Here is a 19,815-nt window from a genome sequence, read left to right as displayed (position 1 = left end):
GTTGAGAAGCGCAGTTTTTCGGCAATAACTCAAAAACAGTATATCCGATCATGTTGAAACCAATTTTCGTTTACAAGATAGGGGGGGGGGGTCACAATTTTTGCTACTTTAGAAGCAATTTTTTCCGGAAATCGTCACTTAATCAAAAAAGTTTTTTGAGAAACCTTACTATCTTTTCAAAAGAGCTGTCGAACTATGTGCCACACGTTGATGCGAGTTAAAAAAATTTTTTTTCAACTTCTGTTACCTGTATGGAGTACCCCCCCCCCTATAAATATTTATTTTTGTAATTTAACTACAAAACTAAATAGCAACTTTGACAAGATATCTGTACTCCAAATTTCATTGATATACATCTTGTAGTTTTTGAGTTTAATGCCTGTGACATACGGACGGATGAACAGACAGACAGACAGGCAGACGGACTTGACGAAACTATGAGGGTTCCGTTTTTGCCATTTTGGCTCCGGAACCCTAAAAAAAGAGTATGATTATTTTAAAATTAGCTCAAAGAGGTATATTAAAAACTACCTGATATACAAGTACATTTTGTTGAAACTTAATTAACATTAATTGGTTGTCTACTCAGTAATTAGAAAAAATAACCGGTCAAGTGTGTGTCGAGCCATTCGACTGTAGAATTCCGTACTAACATGCGACAAATTACTCAATACTAGTTGTTTCCTGCGACTCTGTCCGCGTAGAATTGGTTTATCACTATCCCACGGGAACTATGCAATTTTCCGGGATAAAAATTATTCTACGCTCTTCTCCGGGACTCAAACTATCTATACCTATACCGAATTTCATCTAAACCATTCAGCGGTTTAGACGCAAAAAGGTAACAAACAAATAAACTTACAAACTTTCGCATTTATAATATTAGTCGCATTCAGTTTGATCAACTTTTACTCTTATTTTCAAGCAAACGGTTAAGTTAGTAGATGGACAGGCCTTGACTTTAATTTTAATATTTTGTTAATAAGTTTATAAATCGAAAAATTAACTTAGAAAAACTTTCTTTTTTTGAAAAGTTCTCGAATCATCCTACACAGTGGATCCAGAAGATAAAAAATTAATCATCGCTTTACGCGTAGGGGAGTTGCCATATATTTAGGGTTCCGGAGCCAAAATGGCAAAAACAGAACCCTTACAGTTTCGCCATGTCTGTCTGTCTGTCTGTCCGTCCGCGGCTTTGCTCAGGGACTATCAGTGCTAGAAAGCTGTAATTTTGCACGGATATATATGTAAACTATGCCAACAAAATGGTACAATACTCATAGACGTAAAGTGGGGGTGATTTTTTTTTCTCATCCAACCCTATAGTGTGGGGTATCGTTGGATAGGTCTTTTAAAATCATTAGGGGTTTGCTAAAATGATTTATCGATTCAGTGATCTATTTGCGAAATTTTCAACTTTAAAGTACGAATTTTCATTAAAATCGAGAGTCCCCTCCCCCTCTAAAAATTCAGGATGTAGTAAGTACATCAATCTTTCAAGGAAAACTATATCGGCTAAGTTTGCTTGAGAATTATTAGTAGTTAATGATAAAATAGCAGCCTAAGGTATAAAATATACCTAAACTTGGAAGATTCCGTAAAAATAGTTACGAAATCCTTTGAAAAATATATTACTAATTTTTTCGTAATGACTACGGAACCCTATTTTGGGCGTGTCCGACACGCTCTTGGCCGTTTTTTTTTTTCAAAGTTAAGTTATAATTCCTTGTCATCGAAGTTATTTATAATTTAATTTACGCATGTAAAATTACGGTATCCTAGCACTAACAATCTCTTATTTAGCTAAGCCTCAGATGGAAGTAAATACAGACGGCCGGACATGACGGAACTATGAGGGTTCCCTGCAGGGCTACAGAACCTTAAAAAGTACCACTAAGTCAATTAAAAATGAAGTACTTTGAAAATTTCAATTACCTTCTCGTCATTTTATGATCTACTATCGAGTAAAAAACGATAATCGAATGGTACTTTTCCGATAGCAGTCCTTATACGTCCTTTGTATTGCTCTGAACAAGCGACTTCTCTACCGAGTACCTGTACTGTAACGCATTATTATCTAGGTAAACTGGCAACAACCCGTGACTTCGATAGCTTTGCAATTAGATCTGATATTTAAATTGAAATTCCGGGATTCCGCTAAGTAGGTAAATAAACAATGTTATAATCCATCATGGTATTCACTAACGTTGCATGAAATAACCCATAGAATTTTGAAATATTACAATACAATTACACTTTATTATACTCGCAGGTACAGTCGAGTTCAAAAATATAGATTTATCTTACCCTTCAAAAATACTACAGACTCTTATTCTGATAATAAATAAGGCTGTGGTAACATATTTTTGAACCCCCAACGCAAAAAGAGGGGTGTTATAAGTTTGACCGCTATGTGTGTCTGTATACGTCTCTGTGTTTGTGTATGTCTGTCTGTGCACCGTAGATCTTAAACGGGTGGACCGATTTAAATGCGGTTTTCTAGCGATGTTTCTTAGACATGTTTTATCAAATTCGGTTCAGCCGTTTTTGAGATATTGAACTTTGAAATGACAAAGTCGGGGTTCTCCAACTTTTTGTTGGTTAGGTTATGAGTGGTTCGAATAGATCAGGGGTGGCAACGCGCGGTCCGCGGGCCGCATGCCCATGCGGCCTGAGACCTATCTCCTTGCGGCCACCGACTGTTTTGTAATACCACTTCTATAACCAACCTACAATATGTAGGTAACTAGGTAGATATCTATTAGGTAACAAAATTATCTTACAAGTGCGGCCCGCCTTTATCTATTATTGTCACTATGTGGCCCATTTGGAATAGATACATATTTTTGCACTTGATCATCATCATCTCAGCCGTAGGACGTCCACTGTTGGACATAGGCCTCCCCCATAGCCCTCCACTTGCTCCGGTTGGCAGCGGCTTGCATTCACCGTGACCCCGTGGCTTTAACCAGTTCATCCGTCCAGCTCGTTGGTGGACGTTCTACGCTGCGCTTGCCGATCCGCGGTCCCCACTGGAGAATTTTTCGGCCCCAACGGCCATCTGTTCTCCGTGCAATTATATCCTACATTGCCACTTCAACTAGCTAATTCGCTTGGCTATGTCGGTGACCCTACCAAGCCTAGCCAGCCAGACCTAGTCCTTTCCATTCCAGAAGCTTGAAGGCGTCTTCCAAAGCGGCAGTAAACAGTTTCGGAGATATGACATCTCTCTGTCGCCTCTTTTCAAGGGAATCGCCTTCAAGGGAATTTTGCACTTGATTGTACATACATAATTTATTTAAGCCTAAGGTAAGCAATGCGCGGATTTTGCTTAAAAAACGCATAAATCAATTTTAGCAATAAAGTTATTGAACTAGGCGAGAATAGTTAACCTACATAGTCTAGTCATAGTTCGGTCGTATTTAATTGTATAGATAGATACTTGTCACTAATAAATAACTAGGTTTACGATATTACCTATTTTTGTAAATATTTTCTAATTCATTTTGTCCGTTCATTATATCGCCGACTGAGTTGAGGTCTACACGGAATTACAATAGTAGATTGTTCAACAAGGGACAAAACAAGCCATAATGACACGACATTATGGTTGTTTAGTCTCGAGTTGAACACTACTTTTTGCACTTTGAATGCGAGAAAAAAAACAATATTCTATTCAAAATTACAATATTACTTTTTAAAATGTAGGCTCGACTAATGGATAGGACATCTGTTCAAAATTCAAATCGCAAAAAAAAATTGTTTGCTCGGTATTTTCTTTTCTTTTATTGTTTCTGAAACGACACTTAAAACTAATTGGACTATGCATATTAAAATGAATTAATCCTTAATATAATTGAATAGATTCATATTCGTAATCATTAACTGTTTCATGAAACTAAATCATGTTTTTTTAAATATTTTTTGCACAGTTGACATTTTGAGGTTATTTCCACGCCCTAAAAATCCTCAATTCCCAAACATCGTGTTTTCTGTTTAGGAGTTTCCAACGTGAATTTAAAAAAAATACTTTAATCCCTAGAGAATAAAAAGGAGCTTTAGTCCCGATATGCAGAGACTAAAGTAACATTTTAAGAGCATGAGAAGTGAAAAATTATATAAATCGTTTATAATGTTCTCAGAAAATAGGCATGCAGTTTGCTGTTAATTATGCATTTCGTTTATAATAAAATCTTTTATCTATACTTATATTATAAAGAGGTAAGTTTGTGAGGTTGTAGGGGGAAATCTCTGGGGAAAATTGTGCAGTTCACACGGGATAGCGATAAACGAGGTCTACGCGGCATTGATACTATACAATACAATACAATAACTCTTTATTGCACACCAATACAGTAAACAGTACAGAGAACACAAGTATATACATAGAGATTTTCTAAGGTAAGCAATAGGCGGCCTTATCGCTTCAGAGCGATCTCTTCCAGGCAACCTTTACAATGGACATAAATAAGGAATACATTTTAGCAGGTGGTGAAATTTACTGTATATTAGAGCTGTATCAAGAATACATAAAACTAACACATACAATACACATACACAACAAATCTAAACAGATAGATAGGTAGATAGATACCATAACAACACATAAACTAACTATAACATTCATACGCAAGATACTATGGATGATTCTATCAATTTAGTTAGGCAAATTGTTAGATATACACTCGTTTAGTCGCTGCCTTATCAATGGGCTACACAATATCACAGCAATCATTTAAATCGAGTCGAAGTAACAACACAATACTGACCCTTGTCATCACCTTGAGTATAGGAAGTGTGGCCTAGAATCTAAACGCTACACAGCAAGTCTAGATTGCTAGAGAACCATTATCTAATAGACTGTATCACGATACAGCACGGCTTGGGACTTGATAGTTCTAAATATAACGCGTTAAGTGTATAGGCCAGCTACACTCAATCTTTTTAGGGTTCCGTACCTTAAAAGGAATAAAACGAACCCTTCTCAAATCAAACCTAATTAATTTGTGTAACCGTATTTTAGCTTTTTGGTATCCTGCCGTGTCACCAAGTAACATAGTTTTAGTGCTAGTTCTAGTCTTAGTTTTAGGTGGTACTTTTGGAGCCAAAATAAACCTATCTTTTTTTCTTTCTTTCAAATAAATTAATAAGGTAGAGCCTTACTGTAACCACTTGCTGGCTGCAGTACGAATGGGCCGGCTCGACCGGGTTAGTACCACACTCCCACAGAATACCGGCGCGAAATAGTAGTTTTGCTACTGTGTTTCGTACGGTGAGTGGAAGATCTGGAGGCCCAACTCTTTTACTCCCCTCTCCCTTCCCCCCTCCTCTGTCCCTCTCCCCTTTAGGCCGGCAACGCACCCGCAGGTCTAATAATGCTGTAGGTGTCCATGGGTGGCGGTTGTCGCTTACCATCAGGTGACCCACATGCTCGTTTGCCAGCTATTTGATAGGTAAAAAAATCAGTATCTCAGAAACAATTAGGTACTTTTGAGTTTATACCATTGTACGAGTAGGAATATTTCTTACTAGCTTTTGGCCGCGACTCCGTCTGAGGAAAATTCGTTTATTGCTATCTCGCGCAATTACATGCTATAAATAACTCAAAAATGTTTTTTGAGATACCGCCTTTTGCCTCAAGAGGGCAGTATAAGTCATAGCAACATTACATGAACTGTATACGAGGTAAACTGGTCTTGACATTGTCGAGACAGTATAAATCACAGTCAGGTGACCGCTGCAGAAGCCGGGCCGGATGCCGGTGGCGGACGACACTATTGGCTTATCATCTAATCAAACTAGTGTGTAGCCAATGAAACAAAATATGTACATTTGATTGCGTCCCGGTCAAAAGTTTGGTCAATGTCAAGGTTATTCAAGATTAGACTACTCACCTGTTAGCTGTATGTAGTTATTTTTAAACCCTCAACGCAAAAAGAGGGGTGTTATTAGTTTGACGTCAATATCTGCTGTGGCAGAAGACACTAAAAACAATGTGAAAGATTTATCTACCCGTGACTCAGGTGACCCCACCAGGACTTACCTCATCTCAGAGACTAGCAACAGCAGTTCAGAGATAATGCGGCCAGTGTTCTGGAGTCGATGCCTGTAGCAAAAAATCTCGATGACGACACGTGTTTATTTTGCAGTTTTGGTTGTAGTCTATACCTAGGTATTTTATAATGTTTATACCATTGTTGATATTCTTGTCTTGAATAAAAAAAAGGAACACTATCAAAACCCATTTCAAGCAAAACTGACGGAATAATCAGGGCCGGATTAAGAGGTCCGGAGGCCTTGGGGCATTTAAGATAATAATAAAATGAGGGCCATTTGAGATATTGATTTTTTTTATAGCCCGATTGAAGAGAACCAATATAGATGAATAGTTGTATATACCCATACATCTCTGTATTATTATTATTTTTAATTTTTGTATTTTCTTTTATTTAATTGTATACTGTAGTTTTTAAGTATTTTATTTGTAATTATTTTATGTTGAAAAAATGACTTTCTGCCAAGTTTCTTGCGGCGCATTCTTCTTCGCAATGATGGTCTTTCCGAAAGCGCTGGTAGTTTAAAAAATGACGTGTAAAAGTGCCCATTGCGGCCTATTTACTGAATAAATAATTTCAGACATTTCAGACATTACCTAGTGTTTACTCGTCGGAGTTTGAAAAAAAAACAATGTCTCTTTTGTGGAGGCCCAGGGCTGTTGCCCCGCTCCTCCAAATCCGGCCCTGGGAATAATTATATTTCTTTAGGAATCTAGTCTTTTCTAACAAATTCCACTGGCCCAGCTCATCGTGCACTGAATCAATTTTTTATTCACAGCTCACCTAGTCATTGCATCTAAACTCACACAGGTATATTCAGCATTCATGCACCCAAACTTAAAACAATATCTAGAGAACAATCAACAATCGATACAATAGTAAATTACTAAAAACAAACATGATGCTTGGATGCCTGACGGGTGCTAAAGTCAGTCAGTGTGTTGTTCCGGCAAACGAAGGTTAGCCGACCATGATTCTGCTGTTCTCGTTGATTGTAGGAGCGACAGGTATGTTAGTGTTTTGTAGAACTTAGAGAAGAGTTCGAAAATTTGAATTTAACACCGTTAAGTACAGTCACCAACACCGATGTCGTGACATAAAGCGTGCATAGATATCTAATACGACTCTATGTCTATATGTGGGTCGGTAGGACCTGTCAGATATTTTTGCACGCGCCGCTGTGGCAGATATTAATGCAGGTAACTGTACCTATAGGTGACAAACTTAAGCCACGGCCCTTTGATTTACCTAGTTGTGGCCCCGTTACTAGTTCCATATCACGTAGACCCGGGTCTCTAAACCAGGGGCGGCAATCTTTTGGCAGACATGTGCTCAATAGCGAAAAAATAAGTTTTTGATAAAAATTTCATTTTTAATGCAAGCTTTTTTTGCTGACTAATTTTTGTTGATTGTACTTGTATTGTCACCCAAACTACATTTGCATACCAAATTTCAAGTCGATGCCATTAACCGTTGAAGAATTCCGTCCTGTGGAGACGTTCCTGGGACCTGGCCGTACTGCCAGGATGTCACTACCAGATTATTATATTGTCACGCAATTTACATACATAAAAATACCAAAATTCAAGTCAATCCAACTACTGGATGTTGGTCGAATTTAACTTGCAAGATTTGATTACAGACATTCAGACTTACAGAGAGAGATTGCGGTGAAGGAAAACATCGTGAGGAAACCTGCACATACCTGCGAAGCAATTCAATGGTGTTTGTGAAGTTCCCAATCCGCACTGGGCCCGCGTGGGAACTATGGCCCGAGCCCTCTTGTTCTGGGACGTATATAGGCTGGGATGATGATGATTCAGACAGACAGACAACGGGACAGGTGAAACTAAATAAAAGCTTGTAAAATAGATAAAGGCGGGCCACACTCGCAAGATAATTTTGTACCTAATAAATATCTACCTAGTTACCTATTGTAGGTAAGTACTACGAGTATAAGTGATATTACAAAACAGTCGCGGGCCGCAAGGATAGGTCTCGGGCCGCGCGTTGCCGGCCCCTGCAGGACTACTCCGAAACTCGAAACTCGAAGTTTGTGTCGTGCGGTCCCTCTCGCTCTCGTATTAAATAGTATAAGTGTCAGAGGGACCGCACGACACGAACTTCGAGTTTCGAGTTACGGAGTAGCCCTGCTGCTCTAAACCAACAGGTATTAATGTATGTTGAACCGTCAATGTTTTCAGGTATTCTACCCAGCCCAACGGTGCGTCCTGCATTCGCACCTATGTGGCGTTATGATGGTATGTATGAGCTAGAATATTTCAACCATGCTTCTCCGTTATATCATGCACCATAAGTAGCACAACTACGTTTGTGCGACACGTATAGGTACACTAGTGATGGCACTCGTAAATCATTAGATCCAGCAGCTGAATTGAAATTTAGCGATTTTTAATAATTCCCGTGGGAATTCCCGATAATTAAATCGTGATTTTCATTGACGTTATATTAAAAACAATCATGGTCAAATTTCATGACTAAGCCCAGGGGTTGTTATTTCGAGATTTTATCCCTATCCTATGGAAATAACATATCGGAATAAAAACCAGCCTGTGTTTTATTTCAGATGTCCAGCTATTACCAAATTTCATCCAAATACATCCAGCCGTTTCAGAGAAAAAGAGTAACAATCATACTCATCACTCACAAACTTTCGCATTTATAATATTAGTAGGATAGTAGGATTAACATGCAGAACCTTCCTCTTCTTCCCTCTTGCTAATGGATTTCAATCGATGATTATGTATGGTCAATCAAGTGTGCGTTTTTGAAGCAATAACCCTCCTGTTGACAGCAGCCACGGTCTAAATCTCAACCGCTTGTTTTAAACTGTTAACTCTTTGTACGAAATAAGTAAACAAAAACAATTGACAAACATATAATTTGGCACCTATATTGTTTATGCAAAGTTTATGAAGACTTCTCTGGGAATTCCCACAAGATGTTTTTGAAATCCCGTAATTTAAATTCAAATTGTTAATAGCCAAAGCCGCGGGAAAGGCCAATTCTAATCAGTTTACGTTTGTTAGATGAAACGACGTGGCCGGGAACCCTGTGCCATTCGGGGCAGCGGCAATCTCCCATAAACATCCGCACAGCCGCCGTCGAAATGGACTTCGACCGAAGGTTCATCAGAAACGGGAAGCTACAGCTCAGCGGGTACAACGGAGTGCTGGTCTCCGGGCAAAATAACGGGCATACCAGTAAGAATTACAGAACTAATAGAGAAGGTAGCCGTGGTGGCCTAGTGGTTTGACCTATCGCCTCTCAAGCAGAGGGTCGTGGGTTCAAACCCCGGCTTGCACCTCTGAGTTTTTCGAAATTCATGTGCGGAATTACATTCACATTTGAAATTTACCACGAGGTTTGCGGTGAAGGAAAACATCGTGAGGAAACCTGCACAACCTGCGAAGAATTCAATTGTGCGTGTGAAGTTCCAATCCCCACTGGCCCGCGTGGGAACTATGGCCCAAGCCCTCTTGTTCTTTTTGTGTTATTTTTTGTGTTTTTTCTTTATAATCTAGTTTCCATAACGTTTAAACATAACTACAAACCTCAAATTCAAAATGTTCCATAAAAAGGACTCAGTTTGCTCATTATTTAATTTAATCGCCACGTGCTTCAAAGTTTAAGTAGCAATTAGTTTCTTGCGTCGCATACTTGTGGCAATGATGATTATTCCGAGAGCGATGGTGGAAACACAAGTTTCGATTTTGATTCATTTTGGTTCTAAAGCTTCCTGTATATTGCAGACCACAAATATACCTTTTCACACCTCTCCTTCAGAAATATAACTTTTCCTCCCTGACGAGAGGGAGCAAAGTGCAACTTTTCTGTTCAAGGCTTTTCTAAGTATTTTATTGCAAATGCCATTTTTTGAACTTGATAATTGTAAAGCCACGCCATTTTCTATGCTGGTTGTTCTTTAATGATATTTAAAATTTGTTTTTTTTTTCAAGTTTCTTAATGCTCGGTGTGAAAAGTTGTATGAGCCACTCGGGAGCAAAATTATTTTCATCTGGGGCGTTAACACTTGAATCCCTCATTACGCTCAGGATTCTACTTTAGAATCCCTCGCTACGCTCAGGATTCTATTGTAGAATCCTTCGCTACATTCTGGATTCAATGTACGCCCTCGCCGTAAATACACCATTTTGCTCCCTTGTGACACAAATAATTATTTCCGCTGGAGCAATTTTCCGTTCCACTAACGTCAGAAGGGGGAGCGGCACGATGCGCTTACGCAGGTGCATCTAAATAGGTTTCATCACATCAAACAGGAACTGATAACAGGCAGTTTCTGACCATTTAGATATATCTTACCTAATGAAAATTTATAGACCGAACAGAAGTAGGTACAGCCGAGGATACTGAATCATTTTTTTGGCAGATGTAGGGATGTCAACATGACATTAGTAGCACAAAATGTTCCACCCTGGTACAGTCGAGGAAACTTAATCACGTACCAGAATGGAACCTTTTCATAATCATATCCAATGTCGCTATGATTTATTTGGCAAATATATGGGATGTCAACGTGACATTAGTAGCTCAAAGACTCCACCCTGGTACGTGATTCAGTTTCCTTGACTGTGATTCAGTTCTTTGTTACGTAATTTAGTTTTGAAATTATGCTTTTAAAGCTATAATCTAAAACGACATTCGAACGTCAGATTTTGTAACTAAGTATGTTTAAAATAGGAGCAGGACTGTATTAGCAAGAAAATAACTGTAAAAGGTTTTCGTAACCACTCCAAGCTTTTAATTATAAAACTACAAGATTAAACGTAGATACCGTTGAATTTTTAAGTAGGCTTTCGTACTTCAAAAGTAACAAATGGAACCCTTATTAGGATCACTGTCTTGTCCGTCTGGTATCATCAGGTCAGCAATATAAAGGTTTTGAACATGACACTACCGTGACCGTACGCTACGAATTAGCCCGAAACATCTCAAGCTAAACTCAATTTAAGACGTGAGTTATCTGGTTCTATTTCATTAAATATAAAGGTTCACTTCCACCGTCTTTCAGTCCAGTTTACGATGGAGGGCGACGAGGCGATGCACCCGACGCTGACCGGTGGACCCCTGAAGCATCTCTACCGGCTCGAACAGCTGCACTTCCACTGGCTGTCAGAGCACGCCGTCGATGGATTCAAGTAAGGGTGTCGCTGCTTAAGTGGCTAAGAAAGGAAAGAAGCGAGCTGAAATGTATGGTGCATGGGAGAAATTTGTGTCTGGACTCCTGTCCTGTGGTGGTGTAGGGGTATATAGCACGCAGCACGGAATGCTGAGGACCTCGGTTCGATTGCCAGCGCTGGTCTCTTTTTCTGGGTTTTTTTCTGTGCAACCATGTTTCAGTTTGTATTTTCGTTGGTTTTCACGGGATGACCGTAAAAGTAACAAATTTGGAGTTGAAATAAATAATACAAAAAGACTCCAAAAAACAATCTTAATTCAAGTAATTTATCTAACTCTGTTTCCAGACAACTATGGCTTCAAGAAAAGGGCTTATGCTTTCTTTAAAGGCCGCCAAGAGAACAATGACCCTCATTGAGTTATTGGTACTCAGGGGCAGTGGTGATCATTCCCACCAGATGACCCGCTTCCTCGTTTGCCTCCCTCTCATAATAAAAAAATCAAAGGTAACCTTTCTGTTTAGGTACCCTATGGAGATCCACTTCGTCCACATAAGGACCGACCTCAGCGTGGCCGGTGCTCTGGACGTAAAGGACGGCCTGGCGATCATAGCTGTGTTTTGCAACGTAAGTCCACGTGGCTGTTACCACCGAGTCCTCCCTTCTTCTTCTTTAAAAAAATATGGCTCTGTCCATCGGAGGACAATTTTGCCAGTGTCTAGTAGTTTTTTGCCGTTGTACGGTAAAAAAAATCTAGAAACGAAATATGAGAGGTAATGGTGGATGAACGAACCGTGCTCAAAAATCTACCACCGAGTCATTAAGGGTTTGCTCCTGGTTAGCTCATGAGCAATGTCCCGTTAGATGGCGCTGTTATCAATAGTTCCTTTTTTCAGGTTTTTTTAAATTGTGAAGAATTATTTCACCAAAAACTAATGGCGGGAGTATCTAAGCGTAACTGATTTTTTGACCCCACACTCGAAATGAATCAATAAGGGCTATCGCGAATGAATTCGCCGCTAGAGGCGCTAGTGTAGCGTGAGGTCTCCGAAATGTCAAATCTCATAGTTTTTGGGTGAGCTACGCGGGTTTATTTATAATTAGAATAATTTTGTGAATATTTTGCATGACCTGAAATTAATTATGGCAATTATGCGTTACGGGGCAATGAATGTCTGTGTTTTGAGACAGTTTTGTCTTTCGGAAACTTTTCTCCTCCCTTTTTTTCCGAACAAAACGGGACTAAGCAACACTGTGGTTGCTGGATATTTTTATGGTACAGTTTTAAGGTGTATTAAATATGATTTTAATCTAAACTTTGTTTTAACGCCCGTAATAACAGACTCTGAAAGCCACACTTAAAAACCTCACGCAACAGTGCGCCATCTAGTGAGACAAAAAACGATAGCCCTCATTGCGGCCGTATACGGACACTAGGAGCTCACGCACACACTCAAATAGACAGCGCCAGCGTCATTGTCAACGTCAACTTGTGTCGGTCAACGTCTCATATGGCAAGCCATTATTTAATAGCATGGATTCGCGCTGTCATCGTTCATCCACCATTACCTCTAATATTTCGTTTTCTAGATTTTTTTTTACCGTACAACGGCAAAAACTAATAGACACTGGCAAAATTGTCCTCCTATGGACAGAGCCATATTTTTTAAAGAAACAACAACAACAATAGCATCATTTTGTTAATCATTTGAGGTCATGAGGGGGGGCGCTTGGCAAGCGGGTTGGCTTCTTAACTTAACGATCTTCTTTTCCAGATTCATCCAGAAGCTGAGATTGCAGATCCCAAGTCAGACATGGAGGAGGTGATGCACGAAGTGCCCAAGCTCAAAACCCTAGGAAGTCGAGTCAGCGGGGTAATCCTTGACATGACGTAAGTATTAAAATTAAAATAGATAATCATCATGGGACAATTTGACACCAATTGACCTAATATCAAACTAAGCATAGCTTGTACTTACTATGGGTAATGTACCGGGCACCGGATTAACATATTAAACATCCAAGACTCCAGAACAAACATACGCATTATTCATACTTAAATACCTACCTATAAATACCTACTTTTTATTTCACCCATTTTTGTTAAAATTTAGTGATTTAATCAAATCAATTGTTTGTACCCCGAAACAGGTTTCCACGTGACACGCTTAGCCTAGTGTGGAACCAACGGAAACCCTTCTTGTAATTTGTTTTTGCTTTTAATAAACCATATTGATTTTTGTTTTTTGAAATATATGCCCCGACCTGGGAACGAGCCCGGACCTCAAGCTTCATAGTCAGGTTCTCTAACCACTTGGCTACATCTCATTTTTGTGCCTGCCCTTCTAGCAGTGCCCTATTTCACGAAGCTATAAGTTACAATTTACAAGTGATAGTCTTTGTTTAACAGCATGCATTGAAAAGAGACTACCGCTTGTAGATTGTAACTAGTAGCTTCGTGGAATAGGGCACATCGCCCTCTCTCCCGTAAGATGTTTTTGGACGGATTGGAAGAAATCCATCCTAATGTTCCAATAATAGGCAGACTACTTAAATCTAATGGAACAATGAGGTCCAAAATTGAAGACAATCGTCTCTAAGTAGTACGAGTATTCGGCGTAGAATTAACTAATTAAGATCAATTTCCTTATTTCGTATACTTGGTTGGTAGGGAATCACAATAATCCAACGGAAGTGTAGATGATTGCTGGGAAAAAGTACTTTGAACAGTTTTCACGACAAGGGCATCGTCAAGGGGGGTAAAGAGGGGCAGCAGCAACAAGTTGCCAAAATGTAAAGCAACCAAACCAAAAAAGGCCTGTACCAAAGTTCATGTGCTCTACAATTCATACTTTCATACGACGCCCTTGGTTTACAATTTTTATGAAATAGTGAAGGTACGAATAAAGTAGTTATAATGATAAGTTATTTTTTTATGAAAAGTTAGTCTGGCCGCTTTTACGCCTGATAGTACAGTCACCAGCACCAATATCTGACACAACAAGCGTGCATAAATATCTGATACAACTCTATTTCTAGGGCCGGAAGGACGTGTCAGATATTTTTGCACGCTCCGCTGTGGCAGATATTAATGCTAGTTGTTACATAGTATCTACGAGTATGTTCCGGGTGTTCTTCATAAAATTGTTGACTCGCCACAACATCATGCCGAATGTGGGCCATTATTTGTTATTTTCGGCACCAATGAGAATGAAATCTGTTTTACTTTTTTTGGTATTTTTATAGATGTTATTATAGTTTACTTTATTTTATTGCATTTAGTGCCGAATTTTGTCCAAATTAATCTTTCTTCTTGATATAGGGCGTTATAAAGTTCCTGGCGAGCCTCGCGCCTTCTTGGCCTAATCACGGTACAATGAATTTAAGAAGCCTTATTATGTAACCCTAACACTATTAGAATTTCAAACTAACACTTGAAATAAGTTTTTCATATTAATGATGATAATGATGTGGTAATAACACCGTAGGAGGCTCTTGAAGACCCCGCAGAATTACGTGACGTACTCGGGTTCCCTGACGTCGCCGGAGTGCAACGAAGCCGTCACCTGGATCATCCTGGAAGACCCCATCTTCATGACAGATGCACAGGTCAGTACCGACATGCAATGAATAACTTGACCATTCAAGAAGTCAAGTCTTTCTTAATAGAGGTAATACCGGTGGCAGAAGTGGGATAGAATACAGACAGTCAGCTTCTAACGCGTTATGTTTTCCGAGTTTATTAAAAAGTCGCTACGCTTATATTTATGACGAATAACATGTTCTGATATTATTAACCTTATCTAATGTAACGAATTTATTGAAATAAAATATAACCGCTCATCCAACTTCTCCTGCTGACTAAGTAGGTACCTACCTGCAAAGGAAAAATGTCAAGCGACCTCTTTGAAGTCCCAGCGGACGTCTCGTTCTAACTCGACCATTCACCAATAACCTTTTGGTCGCTTAACCTGTCATGTTTTGGCCCGGATCAGTCCGAAATTTAAGGTTATCTTTTGTACTTTTATCTTAATCCGCGTTGTTAATATTACTTGGAATAAAGGAGGCATACGACAGGGCTTACGCAGCTGCAGGGCTACTACGAAACTCGAAACTCGCAAGTTCGTGTCGTGCGGTCCCTCTGACACTTATACTATTTAATACGAGAGCGAGAGGGACGCGTTACAAACTTCGAGTTTCGTAGTAGCCCTGCTGGCGCGGGTGCACGGAGCAGGCGTACGCGGGTGCAAGTTGGTAAAATCTGTCACACGCGGCGCGTGCAGTTAGAGTTAGCGCTGCTCATTCTATTTTTCAATAGGCGTCCACCCACTCCGTGCAAACCAGGGATGTTACGGAGCCGTTTTACGTTGAATCGGAACTTCCGTTTGATATTAAACATCCGTTTCTGGTTCCGGTTCCGTTACTTTTGCAACGGAAGTTATATCGGATGTCAATGCTTACCGCGGCGACTGGACATGAGCGGCGTACATTAAAAACTAACAGAAGGCTAATTATGTAACGTTTCTGACAATCGCGATCACAATCTAATGACAGTTTTTGTATGCGAAAACTATCATTTGATTGTGATCGCGAGTGTCAGAAACGTTACGCAATGACTCTCAGGTTTAGAAGACCTACCCTTAACATCTCGTCAACCTATCACTCAGGCGCAAAGTCAAAGTCAAAAGTATTTTATTTGTGAAACAGGTGATGGCTGCATAAATACAGCAGGGCTACTACGAAACTCAAAACTCGAAGTTCGTATCGTACCTATCGTCCCTCTCGCTCTCGTATTAAATAGTATACTTAAGTGTCAGAGGGACCGCACGACACGAACTTCGAGTTTCGAGTTTCGTAGTAGCCCTGCAGAGATGTAAATTTATTCGTGTTGCACTAGGTATGTTTTGCCAGTTGGCGTACAAAACATTGGCTATTAAGCCAGATATTAACCTATTATATTTATATTCTGAACGTTACATTAGTTAGGTATACGAGAAAAAAACAAATCAAATTATAAAATAATTACAAACAATTTAAGTCATCATTTAAAATAATCGAGAACATAATAGCATGTATTCGTAAGCAGGGTTAATAATTTACGTCTCAGAAGTGGTATTGGTAATTTTTTATAAAATCCTTGTCGCAAGAGAACATACACTTTTACGACTTTTTACTTTTACTCCGATTCCGGTTCCGTTTTCGGTTCCAATTCCGTTTCTGGTTCCAATAAACCTAAATTAAAAACATCTGGTTCCGCTTTCGGTTCCGATAAAGCCACATCCGTTACATCCCTGGTGCAAACCGCGTCAGCTAGCGTACGCCCTGATTCATGAACTGTCTTACAGTACCGTCTCTTCAGCGACATCGGCGTCGGCCGTCACAACTTCCGCAGCCTGCAGGCGAGCAACCGCTCTCTGTGGCGGCCGCCGCGCGCGCGCTTCTACACCCCGTATCTGGTCCAAGTGCTGCATGAACTGCTCTCGACTGCGGCCAGCTTCGTGCGCAACATCACTGGGTGCGAGTACGAGCTATTGCATCCATTCTAACTAACCCTTAGTTCTACGAGCGTTTTAACCGCTATCAGTTTCCTGTCGCGTATACTGAAGAAATGAGTCGCGTAGGTAGGATCTTATTAAAGGATATATGGTGTGCATTAGAACCGGAAGACGAAGCGTTGGCAGGCCTCCCACCAGGTGGACTGACGACATCGTGAGAGTTGCGGGAAACCGGTGGATGCAAGTGGCGAGTTGTCGCTCGTTGTGGCGTTCTAAGGGGGAGGCCTTTGTTCAGCAGTGGACGTCTTCCGGCCGATGATGATGATGATTACCTGATGTTAAGTGCAGATGAGGCCAAAGGTGTATCTCACTGGTTCAGTCACAGCCTATTCACTCCAACCTTAAAGAGCCCCAAGGTTTTATTTATCAGGAAATACAAATCTTTTCTTTTGTATATTAAAGTATTTACATAGTTACATAACATACATGCCTAGGTACTATCAAACAGACTGCTTTAAAAGGTTCAAATAAAGACTAAAAAGGAAAAACAAGTATAGTAATAAATCTGTTAAACCTTAACAAATAAGTAAAACTTTTAAGCTTTTAAGTTTGTATTTTGTTTATTTTCTTTTGTACAGTTTTGTTGAGTTTACATACATACATACGAGTACATACTTTACTTGAGAGTCTAATCACATTCAAAGTCATGTTTAGCTCACAAATTCCCAGTACCTAATGAATCCCAACTGTTAAACTTTAAGTTAATTACTTTTCTAAACTACTACACTTTCCCTTTTTAGTTCTAGGGGCTGTTTCACCATCCATTGATTAGCGTTAACCGACGGCACCCGACGGTTAGGTGTGATGCCGTCTCTATTTGTTTTGTTCGAATAGACGGAGACGGCATCACATTTAACCGTCGGTTAACGCTAATCAGTGGATGTTGAAACAGCCCCTTAATGTTAAGTAAGGCAGTCAGGTATTTAGGCAGGCATGGATGTGTATATTTCAGTGTTTCTGTATGTGTATCTATTTTATCAGCCAATAAACCATTCTTATTCTTATTTAAAACACTAAATTTATTCACTCACGTAATATATGAAAAGAGCAAGTGAAAAGCAGTGATTCTTTTTTTCACTTTCAGCATGGTGGAGGAAACAAAAAAGGCGATGTGATTCGAAGGAATGCTAGAAGTTCTCACGCGAAGTGCACTGGAAGTAACAAGCGGCAAGGTGTTTGCAGTGCACAATGCAGTTATGAAATGGGTCGTACACAAAATAGTCCAGAGGCCGTATTGCCTCAAGTTTCTGGCGCTCGCAGTCGCAATCAAATCACGGTTTTTTGCTTGCGGTCACGAGCGTCAGACATGTAGGCAATGGGTGACACTCTTTCCCGGCCCGGATAATACCGACATGGAAATACCAACCCCGTTTTTCGTGTACACGCCCATAGAAGCTCCTGTCAGTTTCTATGGGCGTGTACACAAAAAACAGGGACGGTATTTCCATGTCGGTGTTATTCGGGCCGGGAATGAGTGTCACCCTAGGCAATAGGTACGGCGTTAGGAGCTGGTAGATAGTTTAGAGTAGGTATTTGATACAGTATTATAAAAACTTGTACCTGGCTGGAGGATCATTTTTTAACATGTAGGTACCTAGTAACTTTTGCCCAAAAAATGTTCTAAAGGCAAGTTCAACTTTTTTATACCGGGTGTGGCCTGCAATATGAGCAAATAATTAAAACATCGACCACAGCTTTCGTTGTTACCCAAGTTTCTGCTCTGTTTCGTTAGCTGTGGTCGAAAAGCTCCGAGTTGCCCAAAGAGCAATGAAGAGGAAACTGGTCGGAGTCACAAGGAGGGACAGGAAAATTAACAAATGGCTTAGAAAGCAAAGTAAAGTCGCCGACATTGGTAGAAGGATAGCGAAGCTCAAGTGGCAATGGGCGGGTCATATTGCCCGAAAAACCGATTCGTGGTGTAGAGTTGTTCTGGATTGGAGACCATGGGAACAGAAAAGACCAGTGGGCAGACCGCAAATGAGATGGAAAGATGATATAAAAAGGGTGGCGAGTAGCAACTGGACTCTAACTGCCCAAAATAGATCGGAGTGGAAGAGGTTGAAGGAGGCCTACACCAAAAATTTGGTAGAAGAAGGCTGAGAAGAAGGAGAGGAGAATTAAAACATAGATCATACTCGTCAAACTGAACAACATTAGTTAAGCAACTTTTAAAAATAATTAGTTTTTTGAATTTACACTTTTAAGTTTATCCGAAGAAGCAATGTAACGCAAAACGCTTGATGTTTGTAGCGTGACAGGCGACGTCAGTTGTGTTCTAGGATGGCGTACATTGATAGCATTATTTAATTAGCATTGATAGCATATTTTTAAAAGTCGCTGAACTAATGTTGTTCAGATTGACGAGGACGACCTATGTTTTAATTTTTTGCTCGTATTACAGGTCACACCCGGTATTTTTAAATTTAATTTCTTACCTACTAGTAAAAATGAACAAGTCAGATTATTTTGCTAGACTTCTAACCGAAGCAAGTGTTTCCAAAATTGTAAAAAAAAATTAGACGCATTAAAATTTTAGTGACAGCTGTTTACTACGTCCAGTCAGCAAGAAAGATAAGAATACGGCTAAAGTGCAAAAAATATGTATACACGACCTTAATGTTCAGGCAATCAAGTCCTGTATACATATTTTTGGCACTTCAAACGTATGTAGGTATATTTTTGTTGCTGACTGTACAAAATTCTGTGTATGATCCAAATACAAAAAGTAATTTAAATAATGAAGTTATTTTACATTAGTTTTAGATTATATATGATCAATTAAAGCCATCAAACTAGTATGTGCAATAGAAATAAATTTGATTTTTATTTGTCTTTTGATTTTCATCCTAATCTTAAAATGAGGTCACCTAGTAATTTACAGCGAGGAGATCATGTCGAGAGAGTGCACCTGTCATAATGCGTTTGCTTTGTACACAAGTAGAACAAATCTCAGATTAGACTAGTTCAATATAAAACTACAATGACCACATCAAAACTTGTGAATCAAATCGACCAAAGGTACCTACTAAAAATACTCCAAAAAAA

At 39.6% G+C, this 19,815-nt stretch overlaps 1 protein-coding gene across 2 annotated transcripts; it reads left to right on the top strand.

The window, feature by feature from the left end:
* Positions 1–6,995: 6,995 nt before the first annotated feature.
* LOC141434414 (carbonic anhydrase 1-like) lies at positions 6,996–19,601 on the top strand. Of its 2 annotated transcripts, none has more exons than XM_074096834.1 (9): positions 6,996–7,063; positions 8,261–8,317; positions 9,107–9,280; positions 11,110–11,236; positions 11,740–11,842; positions 12,991–13,106; positions 14,704–14,824; positions 16,561–16,730; positions 17,855–19,601. In XM_074096834.1, exons 1-9 carry the CDS (start codon positions 7,027–7,029, stop codon positions 17,883–17,885), a joined length of 936 nt encoding a protein of 311 aa, XP_073952935.1. In that variant the 5' UTR covers positions 6,996–7,026; the 3' UTR covers positions 17,886–19,601. The 2 variants fall into 2 exon arrangements, with proteins under 2 accessions (XP_073952935.1, XP_073952932.1); XM_074096831.1 differs by having other exon boundaries at positions 16,561–16,736.
* Positions 19,602–19,815: the final 214 nt, after the last annotated feature.

The sequence above is a fragment of the Choristoneura fumiferana genome, chromosome 13, assembly GCF_025370935.1.
Source record: "Choristoneura fumiferana chromosome 13, NRCan_CFum_1, whole genome shotgun sequence".
NCBI lineage: Eukaryota > Metazoa > Arthropoda > Insecta > Lepidoptera > Tortricidae > Choristoneura > Choristoneura fumiferana.
The sequence above is the reverse complement of the archived record's forward strand: the minus strand, read 5'-3'. Positions and strand labels throughout refer to the sequence as shown.

Coding starts and splice junctions, on each gene's coding strand:
- LOC141434414 (XM_074096831.1), top strand. CDS start 7,027: ATGATTCTGCTGTTCTCGTTGATTGTAGGAGCGACAG. Junction 11,843..12,990: donor TCATAGCTGTGTTTTGCAAC/GTAAGTCCACGT, acceptor CTTCTTTTCCAG/ATTCATCCAGAAGCTGAGAT. Junction 14,825..16,560: donor TCTTCATGACAGATGCACAG/GTCAGTACCGAC, acceptor ACTGTCTTACAG/TACCGTCTCTTCAGCGACAT.